This window comes from Cygnus olor, chromosome 2, assembly GCF_009769625.2.
Source record: "Cygnus olor isolate bCygOlo1 chromosome 2, bCygOlo1.pri.v2, whole genome shotgun sequence".
Taxonomy (NCBI): domain Eukaryota; kingdom Metazoa; phylum Chordata; class Aves; order Anseriformes; family Anatidae; genus Cygnus; species Cygnus olor.
This window is the reverse complement of record NC_049170.1, coordinates 84,400,648-84,417,375: the sequence shown is the minus strand read 5'-3', so window position 1 is coordinate 84,417,375 and position 16,728 is coordinate 84,400,648. Positions and strand designations below refer to the sequence as shown.

The 16,728-nt window shown below is 37.2% G+C and overlaps 1 protein-coding gene across 10 annotated transcripts in view; it reads right to left on the bottom strand.

Annotated features, from left to right (window-relative positions):
* Window positions 1-16,728, bottom strand: part of CTNND2 (catenin delta 2) — a 646,797-nt gene that overhangs the window by 150,471 nt on the left and 479,598 nt on the right. For all 10 annotated transcript variants that reach the window (XM_040548196.1, XM_040548193.1, XM_040548191.1 and 7 more), the window contains one exon: window positions 15,890-16,022. In XM_040548196.1, the coding sequence (XP_040404130.1) occupies window positions 15,890-16,022 (133 nt within the window). The remainder of the gene's footprint in view (window positions 1-15,889; window positions 16,023-16,728) is intronic.

Genomic DNA, 16,728 nt, shown 5'->3' with positions numbered 1-16,728 from the left:
GTCAAAGAATACTTTCTGTGCTCTAAAAACTGTCAGAAGGACAATTTATGAACATGAGACCCCCAAGGGAAAAGCAAAAAAAAAAAAAAAAAAAAAGTGCAAGTGTTGTAGGATATTTTGCAGCCTTCTTAATTTCCCTGTTATTTTTCACGATAAATATATGCTGAAGCTTGTACAAATCGTGACACAGCTTGAAACTGAATTATTGTCAAGTGTAAGCAGTAACAGTATTACAGTCCATGACCTTAATTGACAAAACATGCTACCTGTCACTGATTCAGCACAGAAGCCATGCTGTTCCTCCAGGCTCTCTATTTAAAGTCTAACAATTGGATGTGAAAACTCTACTGGCTTGCTTCCCTGGGGAAGAGGAAGGTTTGCCCTAAAAGCGAGGATAACCAGGACTGTCAGCTCGAGCAGAATGCCTGCTTTGACTTACAATCAAAAGTATTATTTCTCCTACTTAAAAGGAGAGATAACTTTTCAAATGTGAACACAATAAAGGTGAGTCATCTTTCCATGTATCAAAGTATCAGAAAAACAGTCCTCACATTTGGTTGTTGCTTATGGCAGAAGCAAAGTCAAAGCAAATAGGAATTAGGTGTCTTCACTATTACTACTGTTCTGAACTCCAGCGAATGCTGAAATAAAAAATTATTCTATTCCTCCCAGCAGTAAAGAAGAGAAGGAAAAGACTCTCTCTCAGTTGTTGCATAATGGAAATTGCCTCTTCCATCCATTAGAAAGCTGTAACAATCAGAGCTAGAGACATAAAAAGGAAAGAAAAGTAAAACTTCAATTTTTAACCAGTTTAGCCAAAGACTGTTAGATAATGAAGCATTCCAACAGCCTAAAAATATTGCTGTGGTAGAAATCAAAACACCCTTCCTCTTCTATTTATACTTAGCAAGTGGGCATCTGAGATATTGTTCAAATGTTGCCAGTAGATATAACTTGAACATCCTCTTCTGTATTGAATTCTAACTACCATGCTTCACAAAGTAAAATATAATGGAAACAGAGATGGATTAAGAATAGGTGACAAAAAAAAGTGTTTCTAAAATAATACAATCTTCTATTTCCAACAAGATGTTAAGCATTCAGCCATTACGATCACCACAGTCTTAATGCAAAGATTAATTCATAGCTAAATATTTACTTTCAACATTCTTTTTAACAATTATTTTTGAGTAACTCTTCATCCAAAGGAAGTTAAAAAAAAATCTAACAGTCAAGCCTTTTGAGACATCACAGATATTAATTGTCAGCTTAATTGACATAACACACATCATCCATGACTTACACAGTGACATTTTCATTATTAAGAAAGCACGTTTCAATATGTCAAAGTGTAAGTGTTTAAACGTATAAAATTATTTCTTTGACACTGTGTTATGTATGCAGCAATTGGAAAATAATTGACTGTTAGCACTGGTAATGGTATATATCCAATAGACCCCAAATTAAAAGGACAATTCATCTGAACACTAGTTCTTGAAATTTATAGTAATCATTGGTTTTAATGTATTTAGATGCTGGAAGTGGTTTTCCAACCAGCAAAATAAGTGCTTATGATTTCATGCACAAATGGATTCCCAGCAATTCTGCTCCATGGATGAGGAAAGGCAGAACCAAATGCCAAAGGCATTTTGACAATGACAGGCAGCGCAGTGTTTATGAGACATTCCTTGACTACATACAACCAGTTTAGCACACTGGTGCCTCCATACAGACCAGTGCTACAGGCCAGTCCAAGAGGCCAATGCCCACACAGCAGCTTGGCCACACTGACCAGTTGTACACAGTATCCGTAACATTATTACATATCTAGATTTTCATATTGCAATCCCAAATCCTTTCCATAAGAACTTTCCATTACTTATCTTTTGTTTACATTATTAAAACAACTTTCATCTAAGAAGAAAAAGCACTGTATTTTAATTTTTTTTGGAGAAGGGTTTGGAAGGTGTGCAGCCTCACTGGTAACTGTTAAGACCCTTCCAAAAGCTGATTCCTAAAAATTAAAATGGGTTTGAATGGGAGAAAGATCTCCATCAAAATAGGATAGGGGAATAATATTCAGGACAATAATTCTCTTAAGATAAAAGTATTGTTTCGAACTATAATTCCTCTTCACTATTTCTTTTGAAATGCCTATGGAGCAGCAGGTAGACAATTCAAAGTCCTTACATTGCAAACATACATGAGATTTATTACAGAGCAATTTAGCTGTAACATCATAGAGTAATTTAGTCTCGTTAGCAAAGCAGTTTGCTACAGGTTTTAAAAAGTGCTGAGCAATTTCAGCTTAAAATAGAGTGGAATGTTATGCAAATTGCTGCATTAGCTCAGAAGTCTAATTTGTTTAAGAAGTCTAAATCAAGGTTTGGATCTTGGTCTCATTTAAGAACGGTTTTGCAGAACTGTCATTAAGGACTAGTTAGATCAGACACCAAGGTGACATAAAGCTGCCAACAGGCATAATTTAAATAAATTCAACCACTGGTACATATACAATGTTCTGCTTTAAGTTGAATAAGAACTGTTCTCCACATGCTAAACTGCAGCACGCGGAAAAAGAGGGGAACTTCTTTCCTGTGTTTGAAGAAATCACACTGTTATTTGGGGAAATGGTTGTGACACATGACTCAAAGCACAGGGTCAATACTCAGAAGTTTTCCATCTGGGAGTGGATATTTATTTCTGTTACCAAATATACATTTGTTTTTCCCTGTGTTTCTCTTAAGTGACCTCTTTAGACCCTCGGATCTATATGTGAGGTCAACATAGACTCAAAAACATGTTCCGACAGAAGGAGACTCAAAATTATGTTCTAAAATTGCCCTGAAAAAGTATGAATAAATGTGCTGCCTCCTCAGTCAGTAAGCCTTAATGTATTCTATACAGTGATGCAGTTTGTTTTTCACCCTCAGTAGGAAGGCTGTGCCTATTATAAATCAAGGTTTTAGCATGATTTTGTTTTTTACAACTAAGAAAACTCTATGGCTAGGTACAAGTTACATATAGTAAAGCAATTTACCTAAATACTCATTAAAAATAGTAATTTGTAGGCCCATGCAAGAATCCTATCCTAAAACTAAACATCAAGTATTAATAGGATCATCCAAGTAACACTCTTATCAGCAGGCACAGGGCTGACCTAAAGTCCTAGCTTGAATGTGAAGGTATCAGGAACACAATTTTCAAGCCCTCTCTCCAAAGCAGCATCTCCTAAAATGAACAGATCAATAATGACTTGCATTAACCAGGCTTTTCAGCTTTTGAATCACTGGGGGGTGTGACTCAAACACACACATATTAGGGAAGATACAAACAAGCCGAAGCCCCCAGAAGGTATTGAAATTAATTGCTTTAAATTTGTGGTCTCTCTGTTTTTGAAACAGTCGAAAAAGGCACAATATTAAAGAAGGTTCGGCTGCATGCATTCAACAGATAATATGACAGCAATATTAATTTAGGATGCAAAAGTCATAGGCATTACTCAGGTAGTGATCTAGCACTGTCTGAAATTAAATGAAAAATGATGATTAACGCCAAGGGTTTGGATCATTTACTCTGTGGTATTAAAAAAGAATTAAGCACCCTTTTGAGTATGAAGGATTACATTTATTCTTGGGAAAAATATATCAACATATATACTTCACCTAAGAACATCCCGTTACTCCTATGGCCAGATTCCTTGCGAAGATAAATATGATACATAAAACTCTACTCTTTCTTTGAAAAAAAAATCAGGTTCTTTAGACAAATGAAGTAGGTCAGTAGTTCAAATACTCTAACCAACAGAACCAGAGAACATCACCATAATATCAGATGAAAATTTGTGAAGTGGCAATTAACTATATTCAGTTCAGCATATTACTAGTGGGATTTATTCAACGTAAACACAAATATGATCATGGAACAGTGGTCACATATAAGACCACAGACAATTCCTCTTTTTTTGGTGTTTAAGGACAAACATCTGACATTTCAACCCTAATTGAAAATTCAAAAAGATATTTATTTGAGGCATGCTGTAGCTATCTCAGTTAGTTTTCCTCACAGAATAAACAACAGACCATTTCTTCTCAGATTAAAAATATATTTACAGTTATTAGATCAAGTATCATACTGCCACCTGATGACCTCTGCTCCCATGACATTCTCTACTGCCATTTAAACAAGAAGTATTATCTTATTTTAACTGATGTGTTTATCTTCAAAAAAATCTCTTAGTCACATGAGAATTTTCTGTCTTAGATAAAATATTTCGGGGATAGTTACTGTCTCAAAAACTAATTAATGCATTTTCAACATGCCTCTTTGTAAGAAAGGTTTGCCAAAACTCTTGATATGTAGAAACTTGGGCAAGTAAAATTACATTATTTGCCTAAGGTCATAAAGGAAGGCTATGGCACAGCTACGACTACAATGTGTAATTCAAGAGTTCCAATACAAAGCTGCACTACATAACCTTTCCTACACTTCCCCATTTACACTACTATTATAAACCAAGTGAAAGTCAGCACAAGCATCTGTCTCTGTCTCGTCTTACAGACTTCATAATGCCCACAGTTCAATATACAAAATTTTAGGTATACATTCACACATGCTTGTACGGGTTTGATTTTTTTTTTCCTTTGTCTCGGTCAAGTTCCTTTTCTCTTCCATGTCTCACAACTTTCTTCTGATGCCCCATATACCATAGTATTAGGCATTACTTTCATTTATGGTAGACTACCTCAGTGCTTCTGCTATGATATGGCTTTGGAAACAAGTTTGTGAATTGTGGCAATTTTTCAGTTGTTCTGGACATAAGAATAGCAAAATAGCAATTTCAAACAAAAAGAAAACCCCAAACCTGTAATACTTCTGTCTGGAGTACAAATTATGTCCCTTTCTTTAGTGCTTTGCTTGGTTAACCATGTATCTGCGATATGTCTAGGGAAGTACCCAGCCAGATTCAGCAGTGCTGGTGACACTGGTGAGCAGCATTTCCCACCTGCTCTTCAGCAACTACGGTGGCAGCAACAGCTCAGATGTAATGGTCTGAATCAGACCTGTTAAAGAAGATTCAGAATGGGTATTACAATCCTTAATTTTTATCCAGATTTATAAACCCTTAATTTTTATGCAGATAAGTATGCAGGAAGAAATCAAACTTCTTTGTGAAACTAAATAAGTTACTATATTCCAAATAACTTTTCAAACCATAACTCACAGATCTAATGCATTTCCTCTTCTGCCTGAACCAAGATCTGTACAAGATACAGACCTTGAAAATGTCAGCCTTTTATCGTTCAAGCAGTACTTTTCTGGGATGAGGAGAAGGGAAGAATCAGGCCCATGATCAGTACAAAATGCACAGTAGTGCTTCAGACTTCTGAATGGATGATTTTTATACCTTGCTTTTATTTCTCTTGTTTTTGCTTTTATTTTCTTTGCGGCATGAGACAAACTCTTCTCTGAGCGATGCCTGTGTGAATCTAGAACAGCAGGACTAACTTCAGCATCATTGCTGTAAGTTTACTTCAAGATTACTTAAAGACTCTCTGATTCAAGTGTCTTCAAACAGGTTTTTGCAGTGGCTGGATAGATAGGTAGGCATTTTAATCTCAGAGCCTTAGGCATCCTCATGACTCTAGAAAACGGTGCCTTCTGCTGCAACTGCTCTCAGTAGCTAAGTGACAGCCATCTCTGTATTTTCAAAAACATTTTGATGATCATCTGATGGTCTTTACATTAGATGCTTCATTTGGTGTAGCTTTTCTATCAGGACTAACATTCACCTTATTGAAATCATTTTGCTGCCAACCTTTTTACTATAGGTATCTGGAGAAAGCGTCAAATTACAGATATTGATATTGATCTCCTTTATTTATATACAGTGTGTACGAAGCCTTACCTTGGCTTGCTGTGTGATGAGAACAGTAATAAAAAAAGTATGCTCTACAACAGGAAAGTAATCTCCCCCATTCATACATTGGCCTCATAAATCAGAGAGGCAATTGGCAGAAGGGTTATGTATGGAAAGAAATCTGCGGAATGTACACTAGAACATTATGCTGCTTCAAAAAGCTGCAGATGTATTGAGTGCCCATTCAAAATGTGGAAACACCATATTACTTGTGTCAAATGACGACGCCTTTCAGTGTGTATTACCTTTCCTTCCCTACAGCCTTGTATTTTCAAATACAAAAGACAGAGCTTTTACAAATGTTTAAATGCAACCAGGACAATTTTCCCAGGCCGATGACAGAGATTCAAGAAACAGCGCAATGTTCTTTCTGCACCTGCTGCATGCCATAAGAAGTAGCATGAAGGCATTCATCTTGTGCACACAATACTGATTTTTTTTCTTTCCTCCTAATGTCATGAAAAGCATTATCACCAGATGTTCACATCTGAATTTTCTGGCTAATTGAATTTATTGCCTAAAATTCTTTTATACAAGGTTGCTTATTCAGAGGCAAACTGACTACTTATTAGCATCATAGAAAAGCGTATCTCTGAGGTAATTCTGGGAAGAGCGGGAAAACTTTGTCCATTTGGCTGTTATCTGGAGGGGCAGTAATGGGGTGGGGTTGGGGAAGAAACAGGAAAGTAGTGTAAAGCAGGGTGAGTGGTAAACATAGTGATACATGTTCTCAATATTAAGCCCATCATTTTGCAAAATAATAATGTTTTCAGTCACTTTGTAAATTCATTTGATCCAGCCTCTTTGAGAGATGAGAACAATGTAATTGTGCAAAATGACTGAAAACAGGAAGGAAGTATGCAAAGTGCCTAGATTTTGCTTATCTAGCATTAACTCAGAAAAAATAACTGCAATTAACTACAATTAGATTTTCAATTACATTTATGAAATCGTGTACTTTTGTTTATTTATTTCTGAAACCATGTCACTTCACAGGACTGATGCTTTATTCCCAGTTGAGGCTATTTTGCCAAAGGAAATAATTTCTAAATGTGAACAAAACAAAGCCAAAGCATTAATCAAGGTCCTTAGCAGTGCAGAGGAGAACAAAGACAAGAACTGATCCTCGCTGATCTGCTACTATTTTGCAGAGCAGTCTTCAGTCTGCATTCTAACTCTTCTATTTCCTGTTTTAACCAAATGTTACTCTGGTGGGGCTTGTCATTAACTTGTTTATTTAACAACTGTAATATTTTCCCAGTTGTATCAAATGAAATATGCCAGGCACATTTTAAATTATTATTATAATTCAGGCACAATATCCTGACAATGAAATTGAGAGTAACCGTGGTTAAATGATCACTGAGGGACCCTAGAGTGTAAAATGCCACTCTGTACAGAAAGTACAGGTTGTGTACATGCAGTACAACACTCAGTGATATTCATTAATACTTGGTCTAATTGCATGTAAAGACTGTGCACAAAACAAAGACATGCGCTTTACTGTCTGAAGAGATAAATATCATAAAGCTATAGTGCATAAATTAACTTGTGAAACTGATCAGAGACATGCATTCACATCCTCCCCTCCCAGCCTGTGCAGAAGGGAGACAGAAGGGATTTTGCGCCCCATACAAGAGCCTGCTGCTGGTACGGATCCAGGATTTCATGCCCCGCCACACGGAGTACAAACCGCTGCTGCCTCCTTTGAGCAACTTTCCACTTCCTGAAGCTGCCATGCATGAAAGACATACCTAAGCACTAAAACAGAGGCATAGGAGAAGCCTCTCACACACTTGCTGCTCAGCTAGGGCACTCCTCTGCTCTCACCGGCATTCGTGTCAAAGAGAAGGATTTGGCATTTCAGCACCATTTGGGTATTTCACAAAAGTACCTAGAAAGCAAGCCAAGTGGGAAAACCCTCACAAAACTTTTCAACCTGAAACTGCACAGGTATCTTATTGACAGGTTGTTGCCATCTTACCACCCTTGAGAATAATAAAATAAAATAAGTAGAATAAAATTATCATCCTCATTTTACAGGAGAGCCCATGGTAATACAGGGCTAAAAATGAACCCAGGGCTTGAACCTTAGTCATGTGCTTTCACTATAAGCCAATTTATTTTGGATATACTCAGGTATACATGTATTACTTCATCTGTTCATCATTTATGACATTTTCTCATATTTTCCCTTTCTCTCCTATCTCTCGCTACAAAGAAACATGTTATTTTTTGTGTTGCAGCACAACACAAAAGGATAGGCTGAAACTGAGATATTGGTGTGCTAGAGAAAGCTAAAATAACAGATACATAAACTGATCAAATTAATTGATCTTGTTGCAGTTTCTTTTTGTTATTATTATACCACCAGTTGACCAAATCTCATTTAATAATTACAGGTCAGTTATTTTACACTTTGCAGTTACTTCTCATGTAAGATGTATGCAGTACACCACATCAGCAGTGTAATATTATAGCCCCTGATGGCTGAAAGACAGCCCTCAAAGTACCACCTAAAGCTTCACTGCAAAAATAAAGTCAGAAAGATATATAAGTCTTGAAAAGGCAATACCAAAGAAGATGGCATTCCTCATGCTAAAGAATGAACATCTTGAATATAATGGACAAGAAGTAATCATAAGGGTATATATAAAAGCTGCTGAAACCTCTGAAGAGGAGACTTAGTAATGCTGTGGTTGTGCATGGCTTTACACCTACCTGTATTTTAATGTAAAATCATACCCTTGAATGAAAAGGTACCACAGGACTGGAATGTCTTGAAAAAATCTATTCCAAAAAAGCTAATGGCTAATTTACAGTTAAAATCAAAAGCAAACAAACAACCTATACTACAAAACTACACAGGATCTCACAGGATTTATTTACAAACTCTTTGGAAAACAGACTAGAGGTCAGGAAGAACCAGAAGGTTAAGTCCTGTAAAATCATCAGTACTGAGGCATTCTAAAAGAAAAATTTTAAACTCTTACATAAAGACTGTTTCTGGGTGCCTCACTAAGTGTTTCTTTACTTCGTGAGGACAATTCATTCCAGTAAAAACTAAACAAAAAGTGTATTGGTAAGGAACTGTTTGACATTTACTTGCATAGAAGAAAGTGACTATCCAGCGTGATGGGGAGATAGGCCCCAAGAGTATTGCTTGCAGTAATGCAAATTTAGGCAAGCAAAAGCATGAACATACCGGTGCTTATTTGGGGAATAACATGTACGTAAGTGCCTCTTCATATAAATAATCATCAAGAAAAAAAAATTACCTTGCAAAAGTACTTAGGGAAATATTCCTCAAACTGTGAGATTTTACCCATACTGATGTTTAACATGAAAATAATGGTTATCGAAATATGAATAAGCTGAACAGGGAAGTCTACATTCTCTAAAAGTATGCTAATACTGTTTGCATGGAAATGCACTCGCAGCAAATGTTTTAGAGTCTCTCTGCAATTTCTCATTACTTTTCAGTATCACCTATGAGATACTTCTTCCATTTAAATTAAATGCCATGTCTGTAACATCTTCCAGGAAGAGATTAAAGGAGTTTATATAGTGTCTCTAATCGAAGCCTGACAGTATTACACCTGGACAAGCCAAATTCCAGCCTTTAACTAAAGAGACAGTAAAGGAAAGACAGGAGAAGATGATTATCGGAAGGCAAGGATGATGAGAGTACCTCTGACCTCTCCACAGGATCCTTCAAATACTATGGACTAAGGAATTCTGACAATATTAGCTAGCAGGCCTAGAAGTCACACCACATGGACCATTTGTCCATCACCCCAAACTACGTGTTATATACTCCCTGGGACAAAGCCCTTCTAGACAAAGGCACGTAAGTATCCTTGACCATCATGGGTCTGGAGGCACTATGGGTGATATCAAAGTTACTACAACAATGCAATTACATGAACCACTGAAGTAAAAGATATGCAGGAGAGAAGAAAATATATCCTGGAAGATGCTGAACTAACTTACATTATATAACGAGATGTTTTTCTTATGCTGTTTATGTTCATGAGGGTGGTGAGGGAACAGGTTGCCCAGAGAAGCTGTGGATGCCCCATCCCTGGAGGTGTTCAAGGCCAGGCTGGATGGGGCTTTGAGCAACCTGGTCTGTTGGGAGGTGTCCCTGCCCATGGCAGGGGGTTGGAACTGGGTGATCTTTAAGGTCCTTTCCAACCCAAACCATTCTGTGGTTCTGTGATTCATCCTCCATTTCAATCAAATGGGCTACTGTGCACTTACCAGAGTAGAGGATGAGAAAAAAAAATGTATTTATCAAGCTCTCAGAAATGATAATCAACAGCAACATTATAAAAATAATGAGGACAAATGAGTTTAGTATAGCGTATGCACAGCGAATGACATATGAAAGAACAGTGGGACCTTGTTGAAAAGGTTCTGGGCATATTCTGAAGAACTCATAGAAGAAGATGCAGAAACACTTTTAAAGTTAATGACCAAATGAAGGTGAATTATGGTTTTGAGCAAGAGAAAATGAACACTTTCAGCATGCAATCACTCATTTTTTGAACTCCATGCAGTAACGTCTGGATCGATACTTTTCTTCTAAGACTGTGAAGTGACTATACAAGATAAACAGGAAACTGTCCACCGCACCAGGGTTTATTAGGGATGCAAGGGAAGGCTGCAGGCAGGACAGTTCAGCAGTTAGTGTTTTACTTGGCATCTTTGCACAATTTTCCTGAGATAAGGATTTCCTAGTGCTATGGCTTTGATGGCTAAAATTAATTTCCTAGCTTGCAGAAGGGAGACATTGGTGCCAAAAACCCTGAGTGACCTGTTACACCTTTGCAGCTGACGGCAGGTTGCCATGTTCCATGAGAGTGAAATGGTGTTGGCGTGTGAAACTGCACAACTCAATCCCTTTATATGGCGACCTCATACAAAGGAGTAAGCTGTCATTACAGGAAGAAAAATTGCTGTAGAAGAATGAATCCTGTGTTTAATAGAATGTGCTCTTTTAAAGAAATGTTCTCTGCTGACTAATCTAAAATGCTGCTCTTTTCCTATATCCCATGTTTGTTCCTTTCTGGCATCCAGGGCTAACTACTCTGGCGCTGCACACAATCTCACCATTGTTGGTGTAAAAGCCCTCTCCTAAGGACAAAATGCAATCTGAAAGACCCTTCTTGTGCTCTTTTGCCTAATAGCTTTGCATTTGCCTTCAAATATCTGATCTAAATCTCTTTCCTCCTTTCCTTTTGCATTCTGGTCGCATTCTTCACTGTTATCAATGAAAGCCTAATTTACGTGATAAATCTCCAATGCATTCTGAAATTCTGACTTTCAGAATTATGATGCCTATCTATAATGGGCTGTCTCAGAATATTTACAATCTTTAGCCTTCTCCCTACCTATGTCCCTTTTCACATACATGAGATCTTCAGCTAGGACTGGTGTTTTATTCTGAAAAATGAAAAACTATCGGACATTAGCAAAAATAATCAATGTTCTTCAACTCTGCTCTAATACTAGTCTGTTGCACCACTTAACCACCAAGCACAGGGCATACGAGTAGAGAATTAGAAATGCTACTGACAACAGCTGTAGTGATCATCTTACAGCCAGCAACAGTTAAGGAGATTCAGAAGTAGCATTAGAGGAAAACTTTCAGGTGAGACCAGCAGCTGCAATCATGCTTTTAAATAAAGACTGAACTGTTTTGAGCAGAATAAAACAGCAGCATCTTCAAGCAATAAAAACATCATCTTTACCAAGTGTGACTGCGTATCACATTTACATAGTACTAGCATGTTTATGGGCTGGAAGGGGAAAAATGAAAATTCTAAATGAAATCTAAAACCTATTTATTTCACTCCAGAAGTTTCCAGAAGGTGATTTTTGTGTGTGTGTGTGTGTGTCTGTGTCTGTGTCTGTGTGTATGTTGGAAAAAATAAATTACTTCCAACAGCTCTGTAGCCAGCCTGGAGCATCTTCACATAAACAGTTATCAACTTTGTCTGAAAGTCCTTTGAGTTACAGAAGGGCATTTGCAGATCTCATTGGTCTGAGAGAAGTGCTGCATAAAAGAACGAGCAGGGCTTTTACGCTTATGCAGAAATAAAGATGCAATTAGAGTGGTATCATCAAATTCAAAAGAAATCCTGAGATCAACATGTGGGTTAGAAATAACACCTAACATATAGAACACAATCAAGATTAGATGAAAAAGCTCTTTACCCTAGCCATACTTGGTATTTTGGACAGAATTTCTTTTTCAAGGTTGTCTTCTATAGAGCATTTCTACTTCCTTTTCTTGGTGATGACAGAGAGGAAGCAAGGGGTAGTTTTCCACATTTCGGCAACAGAAATTAAAATATTTTATAACAGAAAAACATATTAGTAAAACCCTAAAAGGTGTTAGCATATCAGAAATGCATATAGTCACAGCTGCTGTTTTCCATTCCTATTTGCCTAAATTTTAGTTGATGCTATTCTACTCAGAAGGAATATAAAGGCTTCAGACCTACCATGTACATGTGGATGAATTTTATAACATATCACTAAACTCTCCTAAGAGTAGGACAAGTTTACCACTACACAAAAACAAAACTGGAAGAATGAAAGAGTAGTCAAGTTCTGATGAAAAATCATTAATCACCTTTTTGGTAGACAATATAGCATAAATCATGCTTAAAATAATAGTAAATTTATTTCAAAATGGTTATTTCCAGAAATACAGGATAAAATAGACTTTCATTACAGAGTGACAATTTGATGTTCATTAGTGATAAGTAAACAAATGCTACTTTTTTGTCAGGTAACTTCCAGAGTTGAAACTTTAACAACTACATTGCATTTCAAATTTCACACAACCACAGTCTAAATTGTTGCATAGTAATACTCATTCTGTGTGTGTGCATGATGACGTTCAAGGCCACGTTACACATTAACACTTATATTAACTACTGAATTCAACCAATTTGCTTTCTCTCACTGCCTGTCGGGAGTATGAAACACCACCAGTTTTCTTAATTTACATGTTCCTATGTTTGGCCTTTCTCCAGAGTTTGAAAGGCCACCAAGGCAGTTTTCTTTCCTTAGTCCAAGTTATTTGCTATGTTGGTATTTGGTGAAAGAAAACAGTTTTCTATGCTTCAAAAGAATTGGAATTTTTTCAGTTGTGTAATCCAAAGCTCACATTTGGACTTCACAATTTTCTTAATTATTAATAAAAAAATAGGTTGCAAGGAAAATAAAAATTAGGGTGCGTCCTGGAGCTTCTTTTCTATCCACCTTGCACCCGAGCTGGTGCATTTCCCTGTCATCGTGGATGGCACAACTAGAGCTATAACTACAACAATTACCTAACATCTTCTTTCAGCTTGTAATTCAGACACATCCTTAAGAGTTAGCACGTGCTTTGTCCCATTAGGTTTAGCAGAACCACTCAAGTTCTTCCGGCTGGGCAAAAGCCTAGTACGAATCTGGCCAACTTTGGGGTTGAGATCTGGTGTAACATCCCCTTATTGACAGAATTTTGATCTCCTCACAGAAAAGGTTCCTCAAAAAATTCTTTTTCAGTGGAGAACCTAAGCAGACCTTAGGCATGCTATCGATCCCTTTGAGTAGCTCCTGATCCCAAGAAGCACACCCAAAATGTTTAAGTGTTTGGCTGAATCATGGCATAAACACAAAAGTACTTATGGCTAAAAGCTATGGGGAGATAGACAGATAGATACAGATAAAATAGTCTGGTAGCATTCCATGCTATAGTCTAAAAAGTTTCATAAGGCATTAGAAAATTTGATGATACATTATTTTTTTTTGTCTTCTTAAAAAATTCACAGTACTAGAAGTTTGAATGAATATTCCCCAGTGAGCTGTTGAAAAAAAATATGTATTTTGGCTTGTTTCCAAAGACAGTTTACCTATTATGGTGAGAGGAATACATCAAAGCCCTGAATAATAACAAATAAAGTGGGAAATCCTCATCTCATCTGCTGTCCTTTTTCAGAGAAACACTGCACAGAGCTGCCTTGTGTTAGCCTGTTTGATGTTGCTCTACTCTGTGGTGGTTTTACCTTGCTAGGAAGCTGAACTCTACCACAACCACTCTCTCACTCTCCCTCCTCAGAAAAGCAGGGGAAGAAGAAAAGAAAAAAAAAGCAATTCACTGGTTGAGATAAGGATAATTTAATTAAAGGAAAAGGAATTATTAAGGTAAAATTATTTTTAAGGTAAAATGAAATAATTTAACTAAAGGGAAAAGGCAATCTTTTATTGCTGAGTGTGATACCACACGGTATGGAATTCCCCTTTGGTTGGTTTAGGTCAGCTGCCCTGGTGATGTCCCCTCCCCACCTCTTGCCCAGCACCAGCCTGCTGGCTCTGGGGGGGTTAGAGAGAGTCCTGATGTGGTGCCAGTATTGCTCAGCAATAGACACAACAATGGTGTGATACCAGTGCTGCTCTAGCTACAAGTGCAGAGCACAGCACTGTATGGGCTGCTGCAGGGAAAGTTAACTCCATCCCAGCCAGACCCAGGACAACTCTCACCCTCCCAGGTCGAGTCCAAAGCTTACAAAGGCTGATGTCCTAATAGAAGACTTGCTGTTGTGGATGTGACCCATGCTAGGTGATTTTTCCCTGAATAGTTAGCAAGAAAAATCAAACCATTTTCTTCCCTCAAATGTGATAGCTACCTAAGAGCTCTCAATCTATGGCTACCAGGAGGAAGCACAGATTGTACAATGAACAAATTGCTCTAATCATTTAACTGCCTTTCTCAGTGACTGATCAATTCCTTTACTGAGAAACTAATTAGTGAACTAAGGATGGAGAAAAGAATAGAGGGAGAGTGTGCACTGAAACTTTCAGCTGTACCTGTAACACAGTTCTCTTTTCTTCTCTTTAACATTCATATAAATATTTTTTTATTATTATTTCTGAGATGTTTGGGGTGATGTATGCACACAGTGCAGCTCTCCAGTGCAGTTCTGCCAATGCCAACAGACCGTATGCTTACCTACTCACGTGGGAATTTCCCCGGCGTGAAAAATCCCCAAAGGGAAAGCTGCTATGGTGTGCAGTGTGCTGAGTGAGACGGTAACGAGGGCTAGCAAGCCAGCATAACTTCACAGCTCAGACCAACAAGTAATAGCAGATCTTGATCTCAGTTCGCCTTTATACCAGGCTAAGCGATGCCAGTACAGGCATGGATTTATGTGCACTCCACGTGTTCCTGATTAGCGGTATCTTTGAGAGGGCCAGGGAGGCAGCTGGGGCTGGTAACAGCTTCACTCGTTCAATTTTAATTGACTCCTATGTGTCTGTCAGATCCCTCAGTGCTGCCTTCGTTCTGTTTTAACTTGTGCCAAAAGCTGAACTCATCCCATCAACCACAGGGAACAAGCGAGCAAGACGTACAGATCAGCTACAGGTACAGAACAAAGTCTGTATTGCCTTTTGAATTACATTTTAGGTACAATCTGCACTGAATTTCAAGATCATAGCACAACTATCACAGGTCAAGCTACAAACCCAGTGAAATTAATCTCTAGTCACACAATTGTACATTAAAGCAGGCTTTGATTCAGGGTAAGTTTGTTTATTTTTCATTTTTTTTGTGTTTATATTTAGTGTTCAATCTTCTCTCTATGAAAATCCTAAGGAAAGGCTTCAGTGGGATCAAGACTATACCACTAGCTGTTTAGAAACAACTACTGATAGTGTTTAAATGTTATGCAATCAATCAAAATACTCATAACCAAACACAAAAAAGTCATCCAAATGAGGGACAATAATATTTTCTGCAATCTTCCTTTCTCTAACAGTAACAAGTGACTTAAGTGAAACCTTGAAAAAATTGGTCCAGACACATATACAAGGTTTCTGTTGTAACTGTTTTTAAAATACGTATAAATAATGGTGAGGATAAATGGCAGACAGCATCACAGTTGAAAATAAAATAATTACAGATCTTACCTCTGCTTTTATTTTATTGTCTCCGAAACAGAGGTGTTGTAAGTAGGCTGCAGCATTGGACTGTACTGAGGGAAATTGATGCTGTAACATCTGTATAACTTCTGGAAGCTCTGGATCTCGCCATCCAAACTCTCTGTGTGAAAACAAACATAAAAGATTCAGCAAAAATTCTGCTGTTAGAGGATAAATGTGGCGACAGTTTGGCCAGAAAGACAAAATACATGTCTAGGCAAAATCTTGATATTTTCTGCTATTTTCAAAGTGAAGATTCAATCAAATATTAAGCTATTTTTTTCATTCTAAACTGTACTACCCTAAAAAAAAAAAAAAAAGATAAAGCTAGATATAGCTAGAGTAAATAGCTTTATGGAATTACACCTCTAAATGCTAAAGTTCCTTAAGTAAAAAAGGCTAGATAAAATTTAATATAAGAACAGAAAGAAGATCCATGCTTATACCATTATACCATCCGTCTCTATTAAAATTCAAATATAGAGTGCTAGAATCAGAACTCTTAAATGGTTTGCTAAGAAATGTTATTTTGTCAAAAAGTCTTTTTTACATACTGCAATCTTTAATAAAAATTGCTATCTTATATAGGAAGTCATTACCTATTTTGTGTTTTGGTTTATTGTTGCCAGATATGCTTAATGTTATATTATAAAATTTGTATTACACATTGTATAATACATACTATAATTTTACAAATATTACACTTATACAATACACAGTTACACAACTGATTACTTTTAAGTCTTCGTTAATACTACCCAACTTAAAGCAGATAGGCAAGTACAATGACTCAGTGTTTGCACTGTCCTTTAATCCTACGAAGCATG